At 38.0% G+C, this 11,187-nt stretch overlaps 1 protein-coding gene across 4 annotated transcripts; it reads left to right on the top strand.

Annotated features, from left to right (window-relative positions):
* Positions 1 to 4,905: 4,905 nt before the first annotated feature.
* On the top strand, positions 4,906 to 10,784 carry RANBP6 (RAN binding protein 6). Of its 4 annotated transcripts, none has more exons than XM_042964684.1 (2): positions 4,906 to 5,100; positions 6,157 to 10,784. In XM_042964684.1, the coding sequence occupies exons 1-2, from the start codon at positions 4,906 to 4,908 to the stop codon at positions 8,221 to 8,223; spliced, it is 2,262 nt and encodes a 753-aa protein (XP_042820618.1). In that variant the 3' UTR covers positions 8,224 to 10,784. The 4 variants fall into 4 exon arrangements, with proteins under 4 accessions (XP_042820618.1, XP_007098625.1, XP_007098624.1 ...); XM_007098563.2 differs by having other exon boundaries at positions 4,906 to 5,041; positions 6,157 to 6,330; XM_042964683.1 differs by having other exon boundaries at positions 4,943 to 5,041; positions 5,566 to 10,784.
* The last annotated feature ends 403 nt before the right edge of the window (positions 10,785 to 11,187 follow it).

The raw sequence follows: 11,187 nt of genomic DNA, 5'->3' as shown, positions 1-11,187 counted from the left end.
ACTGTTAGTTCTTAAGAAAACACAAGCCAAAATCACAATCATATTCCACTACATACTCACTGGAATGACTGAAATTTAAAAAAATGAGAATCCCAAGTGCTGACAATGATATGGAGCAGCTGGCACTTTCATACATTTTGCTGTTGAAACGTAAAATGGTATAAACACTTTGAAGAGCACTTGACAGTTTCTTATAAACCTACACTTACCCTTTAACCAAACCATTCCTCTCCTAGTATTTGTCAAGAGAAATGAAAACATATTTTCACAAAAAAATTGTTCTCATATGTTCATAGGAGCTTCATTTATAATAGCTTAAAACTTGGAACAATCTGGGGCACCTGGGCGGCTCAGTTGATTAAGCATCTGACTTCGGCTTAGGTCATGATCTCGACGTTTCTGAGTTCAAGTCCCGCATTGTGCTCTGTGTTCACAGCTTGGAGCCTGGAGCCTGTTTCAGATTCTGTGTCTCCCTCTCTCTCTCTCTGCTCCTCCCCCACTCACGCTCTTTCTCTCTCAAAAATAAATAAACATAATTAATTAACTAACTAATTAATTTAAAAAACTTGAAACAACCCAAATTTCTCTCAGTTAATGAATGCACAGATTGTGGCATATTCATATAATGGAATAAAAAGGAAAAAATATGCAACAGAATGGATGAATATCAGAAACATTGTGCTGAGAGAAAGCATCCAGTTACAAAAAGTCACACACTAAATGATTCCATTTATATGAAATTCTGGAAGAGACAAAGCTATAGCAACAGAAATCAGATCAGTAGTGGCTTGGAGCCAGGAGTGGAGAAAGGAGATTTTCTACTGAGGGACTGACCCAGGGAACTTTTTGGAGGCATGAAAATGTTTTCTATATAGTTGTGGTCATGGTTACTGGACTGTAATCTAATTATATAATTATAATTGGTGAATTTTATTCCATATAAATTATGCCTCAATAAACCTGATTTAAAATAAAAAAAATACTTCATAGGTGGTGCAGTGTACTTCCTATTGCATCACTTAATGCCTGTTATGAGCCAAGGACTACTTGGGAAAACAACCACACTAAGTACCTCAAGAGGAGATTTTATTTAAGGGATTGGTTATACAGGTGTGGGATATCTGAAAGAGTAAATAAAGAGCACTGAAAAAACCAAAAGATGATAACTGAAGGAACTTCCCTAAAGCTGAGGGAACAAAATGGAACTGGTATCTTTAAACTCAGCGGAGGGACCTCCCAGAGTTGAAAGTGAAACCTCTGAGGAAGGGGTGCCCCTAGGCTACTGCTGGTATCTCTGCAGAGATGAGCGAGATTAGACTTTCTGAGTGTTACACAAGGGAGGGAATGGTTGCCACCAGGAGGAAGGGCCATGGTTAGGGCAGTCCAGGCAAGAAAAGGAAAAATGGAAAGGAATAATCCCGTTTCTGTCCTTTTCATACCCTCCAAATCTCTAATGGCTCTTATTGGTGAAATCTATCAGGGACTCATTTATGGAAAGAGAATATTTTTTCCAGAGCCCAACCTCAGAATCAGAGAACAAATTATAGGAAGTATGGATGTGGACCTGAAAGACAACAGTAAATGATGCCTCTCATTTATCCCACGTTTAATAATATTAAGATTAATCAGTAATTTCACTTGGTTTCAGCTTAATTCCTCTATTATTATATTCCTAGTCAATATTTAACATTCATTGGTTGTTATTTCCTAAATTCATGATTTATTTTGGGGTTATAACACAGAAATTTTCTGATTTTAGCATTCTTATGCTAATTAGTGCACTTATTAGTTGGAATTCTGTAAAGAAGAATGTACCCTCATTATCTATTTGGTTATCCTGAAATACAGTTTGTACAGGAAAGGCAGGAAAAGTCTTGATTATTTTATCCATTTCATAGTTGGTGACCTGGCAACTTCCAAAAATGGTTAATAAGTTAGTGGCTTTTGTTAGTATTGGAAACTCAGCACTTTTGTGCATATATTTGATGTTTTTAAATCCATTATAGGCATTATTATTCTTTTTTAATATTCAGATTGTCTCATCTTAGGCCAGTGGGAGCCTTGATGGGTTTCTTGTTATTGTTGTTGTTGTTGCTGCTGTTTCCTGTATTTTTATTCTGGATTATTCTTGTTAAAATATCAAATATGTCCAATTTAATTCTGCCCCCCCCCCCCCATTTGACTCTAAATCTCTCAGATCTCGGAATAAATTTGCAATTTATTTTGCACTTTTCTCACTTAATAAGCTGCTAATGAATACTTGAATTGTCTGGTATTGAGCTACCTTATGGAAACATTCTTAAATGGCCTCTCAATAGTGCAAACAGTTTTAAAAGCCAACTTTAATTATAAGGCTTAATAAAGTTCTTGAACTCTAACCAAATCTGCAAGTCCAGTCTTGATCCTGGGTATTATGCACGTTCCTGGGGCAAGGTTGGGGGAGGAAATGGTGCAAAAAGTAAATAGAAGAGAATTATACAATAGAGGAAGTACCTTAAGATTTTAAATCAGTATGTTTTTCTAAAATAAAAGATCATAAGTAATTTTCCCGAAATGGATTCAGTTTAGCTCCTACTGTTCATATGAAGACCATCACTATAGCACGTGGGAACAAGAAGATAGCAAAACGCAAATTCTGGGAGTCACTTTTTTGGGAAGCCTTTTTTTCCTTCAGGAAGAGTTAACAGTCCTTTGGTTTGAATTAACACTGCTGTTTATCCATTTCTAGGTAAATAAATAGGTACATTGCAGTACCTCCAACCAGATGCCCAGACTAAAACTTGGGGAAATTTCCTAAGCTGTTTCTTCTCTGAGTGCCATTGACACACCTCTTAAAACCTTCCAAATCCTTGATAGTACCTCCAAAAGTATAACTGAGTTCCCTGTTGCTCCACATCCTCACCAACCATTGCTATTATCAAACTTTTAAATTTAAAGCATTGTGTGTGGTATGTCTGTGGTGGTGTCTCATTGCAGTTTTAATAAGTCTTTAAAATACTAGTAGATATAGTATTAAGAGAAGACTCCTCCCTCCCCCATATAATTTTTAATATATATGTATAATATATTTGCTGAAACAGCAAATGCAAAGGCCCTGCAGTTAGACTTATTTAAGAAACAGTAAGAAAACTAGTCATCTGGAGCAAGATGCAAAACTGTAGTCAAGATCTTGGAATCAGAACCGAAACTAATCAGCGGTTCTCAATTTTGGTATTTACATGAAAACTCAGTGTGTTTGTTAAAATTGAACATTTGGGGGTTGCATTCCTCAGAGATTGATTCATTAGTTTAGACCTTGGTCTCTAATATCTAAATTTAAAAATAAGTATTTCAAGTGATTCTGATGCAGCTGGTTTTGGTTCACAGCATGAGAAACACTACTTAGAGAATAATGCTTCTTCCTAAATGAGTATAGTATTGCATATTACAATGTAATTTATGAGACTATTTTGTCTATCATCTGGTTAACTCCAAAGCTGTGATTTTCTGTCTTTCAGGGTATATGCAGCAATGTTTTACAAAATTAAAATTAGGCCCACTTGGAGAAGTTTAAGACAGACTTTGCAGTAAGTGAAGGCCTCTGATCATGTTGCAAAATTAAGAGTAATTATGGGGAAGTGGTATGGTGAAAGATCACTGGTGTTGCTTTCAGAAGAGGTACATTTGAGACTCAGCTGTGTCATCTTAGGCAGAGTCCTTAACCTCCCTGGGTTTCTATTACTTACCTAAAATTAGTATTAAAACTTTCCCACCAACTTTGCAAACCTGCATAAGGGTCAAAATGACTGAGTGGCAAAGTGCTAATACAAAAGTAAGATCTAATCATTTTTAGAGGAACGATCATTGTTTTTGATTGACACACCTACTTGAATTTAAAGAAACAATATTTAACTTCAAGGACATTTGTTTCTTACAATAATCTCAGCATCTTCCTACTAAAAGGAAAACCATAAAAGCATTTTACAGTGTAGGCAACATGCAAAGAAAACTTTGAGTGACGTGACCAAGGATACAAAATTAATTTACAGATAAGACCAGGATTCAAGTCTTCTGATTACTAGCCCCGATCACTTTCCACCATACTTTATTCAGTTGTTTTTCTCATTCTTTATTATAATCCACGGGCCAGGTGATTCTGACACACCAGGGTTTGAGCACCACTGTTTTTAGTGCTTTAGATGTGGTAGTGGGATGGCAATCAATGTCTTTACCTTTGATTGTACTTATTTGATAAACAGCTTTATTGAGGTATTATTCACATACCATACAATCCACCAATCTAACAATGCAATGGTTTTTAGTATAATCACAGAGATGTACAACTATCACCACAATTAATTTTAGAACATTTCATCACCCCAAAAGAAACCGACTATCTGATAGCAGTCATTTTACATTCTCTCCTTCCCACTGCCTCTGTAAATCTACTTTCCGTGTAGATTTGCCTTTTCAAGACCCTTCATATAAACGGAATCATACAATATGGGACCTTTTGTGACCGGCTTCTTCCACCTGGAGGGTTTTCAAGATGCATTTATTGCGTTAAAATTATCGGGGTAACAACAGAGCTAGTTTATTAATATAACGGAGGTAAAAAGTCACCCACAATCCCATTCTAATACATTCAAATCATACTTTTCTTTTTCTTTTTTTTCTTCTTCTTCTCTGCAGGTGCCTTTTCATCTGATTGGAAAACAGACCGAGGGTGTCCGTCATCCCCACCCCATCTCACTTATACCCCCCGCCCCCAGGCCCAGCAGCCCACCTCCGGGAGCTCAGACACAGCACCCCGCCAGCAGTGGATAAGCAGCCCCGCCCATCCCCTCGGGCGCCTCCTTTACGTCACTGTTTCTGGCCGCAGACCCCCTCCCTCCATCTCCGTCGCGGTTTCTTTGACAGAGCGCTATGGCGGCGGCCGGGTCTGCAGGGGTATCGGCCACCGTGTCGGGAAAGCAAGAGTTTTACCAGCTTCTGAAGAACCTGATCAATCCAAGCTGTATGGTGCGGAGGCAGGCAGAAGAAATCTATGAAAATATTCCAGGTCTGTGTAAGACTACATTCCTCTTAGATGCTGTCAGAAATAGAAGAGCAGGTTATGAGGTGAGACAAATGGCTGCCGCGCTGCTACGGCGGCTTTTGTCCTCTGGGTTTGAGGAAGTCTATCCAAATCTGCCTTCTGATGTTCAGAGGGACGTCAAGATTGAACTGATACTGGCCGTTAAGTTAGAAACACATGCTAGCATGAGGAAAAAACTTTGTGATATTTTTGCAGTGCTGGCCAGGAATTTGATAGATGAGGATGGCACTAACCACTGGCCTGAAGGTTTGAAGTTCCTTATTGATTCAATCTACTCTAAAAATGTAGTTCTTTGGGAAGTTGCACTTCACGTTTTCTGGCACTTTCCTGGGATTTTTGGGAACCAAGAGCGGCATGATTTAGATATCATCAAACGTTTGTTGGACCAGTGCATTCAGGATCAAGAACATCCAGCAATCAGGACATTATCTGCTAGAGCTGCAGCTGCATTTGTACTTGCTAATGAGAATAATATTGCTCTTTTCAAGGACTTTGCAGACTTGCTTCCTGGAATCTTACAGGCTGTGAATGACTCATGCTACCAAGATGATGATTCAGTGCTAGAATCCCTTGTTGAGATTGCAGATACCGTACCTAAATACCTGGGTCCTTATTTAGAAGATACTCTGCAGTTGAGTCTGAAGTTATGTGGAGACTCTAGACTTAGTAATCTGCAACGCCAGTTGGCCCTTGAAATAATAGTGACCTTGTCTGAAACTGCAACCCCAATGTTGAAAAAACATACAAATATAATTGCACAGGCAGTTCCTCATATATTAGCAATGATGGTTGATCTACAAGATGATGAGGACTGGGTAAATGCCGATGAAATGGAAGAAGATGATTTTGACAGCAATGCCGTCGCTGCTGAGAGTGCACTAGACAGACTGGCTTGTGGGCTTGGTGGGAAACTTGTTTTACCAATGACTAAGGAGCACATCATGCAGATGCTTCAGAGCCCTGACTGGAAATATCGACATGCTGGATTAATGGCCTTATCTGCCATTGGAGAAGGATGCCATCAGCAAATGGAATCAATTCTAGATGAAACAGTTAACTCTGTTTTGCTTTTTCTTCAGGATCCTCACCCAAGAGTGAGGGCTGCAGCCTGTACTACACTTGGGCAGATGGCTACAGATTTTTCTCCTAACTTCCAAAAGAAATTCCATGAAACAGTGATTGCAGCTCTGTTGCGTACCATGGAAAATCAAGGTAATCAGCGTGTACAATCACATGCGGCTTCTGCACTTATTATTTTTATTGAAGACTGTCCAAAAACATTGCTAGTTCTATATTTGGATAGTATGGTGAGAAATCTACATTCCATCTTGGTGATTAAACTTCAAGAATTGATTCGGAATGGAACTAAATTGGCCTTGGAACAGCTTGTGACAACCATTGCCTCAGTTGCAGATACAATAGAAGAAAAATTTGTTCCATATTATGATATATTTATGCCATCACTAAAGCACATTGTTGAGCTTGCTGTTCAGAAGGAACTCAAGCTTCTGAAAGGAAAAACTATTGAGTGCATTAGCCATGTTGGTCTTGCTGTTGGGAAGGAAAAATTTATGCAAGATGCATCAAATGTGATGCAGCTATTGTTGAAGACACAATCAGACTTAAATAATATGGAAGATGATGACCCTCAGACATCTTACATGGTTTCAGCATGGGCTAGAATGTGTAAAATTCTTGGAAGTGATTTTCAACAGTACCTTCCACTAGTTATTGAGCCTCTTATTAAGACTGCTTCAGCTAAACCTGATGTTGCTCTCTTAGACACACAAGATGTGGAAAATATGAGTGATGATGATGGATGGCAATTTGTAAATCTTGGAGACCAACAAAGTTTTGGAATTAAGACTTCAGGACTTGAAGCAAAAGCAACTGCTTGCCAGATGTTGGTTTACTATGCTAAGGAGTTAAGGGAAGGATTTGTGGAATATACAGAACAGGTTGTAAAGCTGATGGTTCCTTTATTGAAATTTTATTTCCATGACAATGTTCGAGTGGCAGCAGCAGAGTCTATGCCTTTTCTCCTGGAATGTGCAAGAACTCGTGGCCCAGAATATCTTGCACAGATGTGGCAATTCATATGTGATCCCTTAATCAAGGCTATTGGGACTGAACCTGATACAGATGTACTCTCAGAAATAATGAATTCTTTTGCAAAGTCCATTGAAGTAATGGGAGATGGGTGCCTTCTTGATGAACACTTAGAAGAACTAGGAGAAATATTGAAAGCAAAACTTGAAGGACACTTTAAAAACCAAGAACTGAGACAGGTTAAAAGACGGGAAGAAAACTACGACCAGCAGGTTGAAATGTCTCTGCAAGATGAGGATGAATGTGATGTTTATATTCTTACCAAAGTATCAGATATTTTGCACTCTTTATTTAGTACTTACAAGGAAAAGATTTTACCATGGTTTGAACAGCTTCTTCCATTAATTGTAAATCTAATTTGTTCGAGTAGGCCATGGCCAGATAGACAGTGGGGATTGTGCATATTTGATGATATTATAGAGCACTGCAGTCCAACCTCATATAAGTATGTAGAATATTTTCGGTGGCCAATGCTACTAAATATGCGAGATAACAACCCTGAAGTCAGGCAAGCAGCTGCTTATGGCCTGGGTGTTATGGCACAGTTTGGTGGAGATGATTATCGTTCTTTATGTTCAGAAGCTGTCCCATTGCTGGTAAAAGTTATTAAGTGTGCAAATTCCAAAACCAAAAAAAATGTCATTGCTACAGAGAACTGTATCTCAGCAGTAGGGAAGATTTTGAGGTTTAAGCCTAACTGTGTAAATGTAGATGAAGTTCTTCCACATTGGTTATCATGGCTTCCACTGCATGAGGATAAAGAGGAAGCTATTCAGACTTTGAGTTTTCTCTGTGATTTAATTGAAAGTAACCATCCAGTTGTACTTGGTCCAAATAATTCCAATCTTCCCAAAATAATCAGTATAATTGCAGAAGGAAAAATTAATGAGACTATTAATTATAAAGATCCTTGTGCTAAACGCCTAGCTAATGTTGTGCGTCAGGTACAGACTTCTGAAGAATTATGGTTGGAATGCATATCGCAACTTGATGAGGAGCAGCAGGAAGCTCTACAAGAGTTGCTAAATTTTGCTTGATGCACGTTAATGTCACTTGAATATCTTCTACCATAAAAGTAATTCCAAATAACTATTGTGAATGGATTCCATTACAATTGTGAGAACTGTTCTCTCCTTGCCAAGCAGTTTATATTCCTTCCCTATATGTTTCTCCAGGATTAGTCAGTGTTACAGCCTTGTGTTCACCTTGCATGTTTTATCTTTTAAATATAGAGCTTGGTGATAACCATTGTCTTAGTGTTTGTCACCTTTCCCCTAGTTGATGTGAAGTACATAAATTGTTGCTACTTGTCTGAATTATTGATGCTGGGCAAACAGTATACTTGTGTGAAGATGTCATGCTGCCCATCACAAGGTGCTGAGAGCTTACAAAGATAGGAGAACTTCCAAGGCAAACTATTTGGAATTGTGGGTGAAAGATAAAGTGGCAAGCTTATTCCTCCGGGTGCTTTTCATGGTAATGGGAGGATGCTGAAATTGGGAGATACTGCCTTGGATGTGGGAGATTTCTCTATATATTATGTGAACTTTTTCATCATGTCCTCCTGAGAACTGGGTGAAGCATATCCATATTCTAGTCCTCAAGGTGTCCAGCTGAGAGTTAAGAGAATTGTAAAATCTTAGCCTGACTGGTCTCTATTTTTCAAGTTATCCAGGACTCTAGGAACTATGGTTACTGCAAAGGGTATCCTGGTACATGGAACATTGGTAGCATGTAACATACTATTCTGCAGTGTTTGACAAATAGTAAGTAATATTTGTGGGAGTCAATCAGTATTATGTGTTTAAGCAGAATATTGCATTGTGTATATATGCCATTTTCCCCCTGAAAGCAGCCCAACAAGGAGAGAAGCCCTGATTTAAAATGGAGTTTAAATAGATTTCTATTTTGAAGAAGTTCTTAATAGATTCTATAGTAGCACTGAAGATGAAAGGGAAGCAAAATTAATTTTATCTTTAAACATGAGAAAAAACGGCTTTGACTCCAGTCAAATAGCAGATGTGCATTTTAAGAAAACAGCTAATCTAGAGTTAATTAATTGGAATGTTGATCTTTAATGTCCAACTTTTTGTAGGGTAGAAAAAAAGCTTTCTACTCAGTGAATCATTGACCCAAAATTTAAGAACAAATGTATCTGTCATGATTTCCTGGGGTATTGTGAGTACTGTGTATGTAAAGTATTTAGCAAATATTTAAGACCTAGTAAGTGCTTAATAAATGGTACCTGTTAGTGCTGTTGTTTGTTTGCACCTTTGCTGTGTGTGTGTGTGTGTGTGTGTGTGTGTGTGTGTGTGTGTGTTAATGGTTTGGAATTCCTTTTACATTAGAATTTCCCTGATTCACTCCCTGCCAGTTCAGATGAGCAGGCCATGTAGGCTGTTGTGGACAGAAATATGAAGTTGAGATTTTAGATATGGATTTCCTGTCCATTCCCTGCAATGATTTATTATTTATTACAATAAATAATAGGAAAGGACGTTAAGTATAGTATAGTCACAATTTTATTTAAGATAAATAAAAGTATACATAAATAAATAGAAAAATTCTGCAACAAGATATTAATAAAATTTTCTCTGGGTGGTGGGATTAAATGGCAATTTTTCTTCTCACTAATAATTTACCTACAACCAACATATTTCTTGTATAATAGTTTTTTTTAAGCTTAAGGATCTGATCCTACTTTCATAAAAGCTAAGATCACAATCATTGTGGCCTCTCCATGACCTATAGCTGTGGTTCCTTCAACTCCTACCTCTTTATCTTAATTGATATCCCATCAGAAGCCCTTGATCAAATTTCTAGCAATTCCCTACACTCTTGTGCATGAAAATTGGAAATTCTGCCAGGTGGCCTTGGAGAATTAGGTACCTTGGAGAATCTTGAAGTGTGACAGACCTAGATTTGAATTTTGGCAAACTACTTTCTTAACCTAAGCATCAGTTTCTACATCTGTAAAATAGGCATAATACCTATGATTGTTGTGAGAATTAAAGGTGATAATGAATGTAAGGTGCTTGGTGGCACAGGAGTCAATAAATACAATCTATATTATGAGAGAGTCATGAAATAGAGTTGGTGGCTAAAGATAAAGAGGGGATATTTGCTGGGGGAATGGTCAAAGGAAATGAAGGATGCTCAATCAGACTCATTTTGGGTTGCCATTTGCTGAAATTAGACTGTTCCCTGGCTTTGTTGCTGTGAGCTGAGGTACATCTAAGGGCTCTGAGGAGAAAGCGAAATGTCTCATAAATTACAAATGACTGATGAGAGGAGACCTTGAAAACTGGATAATGGGTGTGTGGGAGTGTCAATACTCAGTAAGTGTTCTCATTTAACTATTTTACCTAATTCTGCTACTTAAACTTACTGCTACTCTTTTCCCCCCTTCTCCCAAAAGCTTTGAAGTTTTGACTTTTATTGGTTCATTAAAGGTTCACAATAATCAAGGATCAGAATATCCTGACCATTTGTTTAGATGACTTGTACTTTTAAAATGCTTGATTTCTAGGACATAATTGCCAGTTTCAAGCTAGAGCATTCTTTGTAAATAGAAACATATGTGCATCTTTCTCTTTTTAAAAAAATTTTTAAATGCTTATTTATTTTTTGAGAGACAGAGAGAATATGAGCGGGGGAGGAGCAGACAGAGAGGGACACAGTATCCGAAGCAGGCTCTAGAGGCTGCGAGCTGTCAGCACAGAGCCTGATGTGGGTATGGAACTCACCAGCTGTGAGATTGCAACCTGAGCCAAATCGGTTGCTTAATCTACTGAGCCACCCAGGCACCCCGAGATTTGCATCTTTCTAATAGAACATAAGAAAATACTAATATCTGCTTTATGGAACCATTACACTCTTTCACCCCACTTACTTTAAGCATTACCTAATTAAAGTGAATGAGGAGTTCACGTTTTAGACATTCAAAAGTAATTTTTAAATGTATGGTGACATTGTAAGGCTAACGACCTGACTAATACTGT

This window comes from Panthera tigris, chromosome D4, assembly GCF_018350195.1.
Source record: "Panthera tigris isolate Pti1 chromosome D4, P.tigris_Pti1_mat1.1, whole genome shotgun sequence".
Lineage (NCBI taxonomy): Eukaryota > Metazoa > Chordata > Mammalia > Carnivora > Felidae > Panthera > Panthera tigris.
Note: the sequence above shows the minus strand (reverse complement) of the source record. Positions and strands in the feature narration are given on the sequence as shown.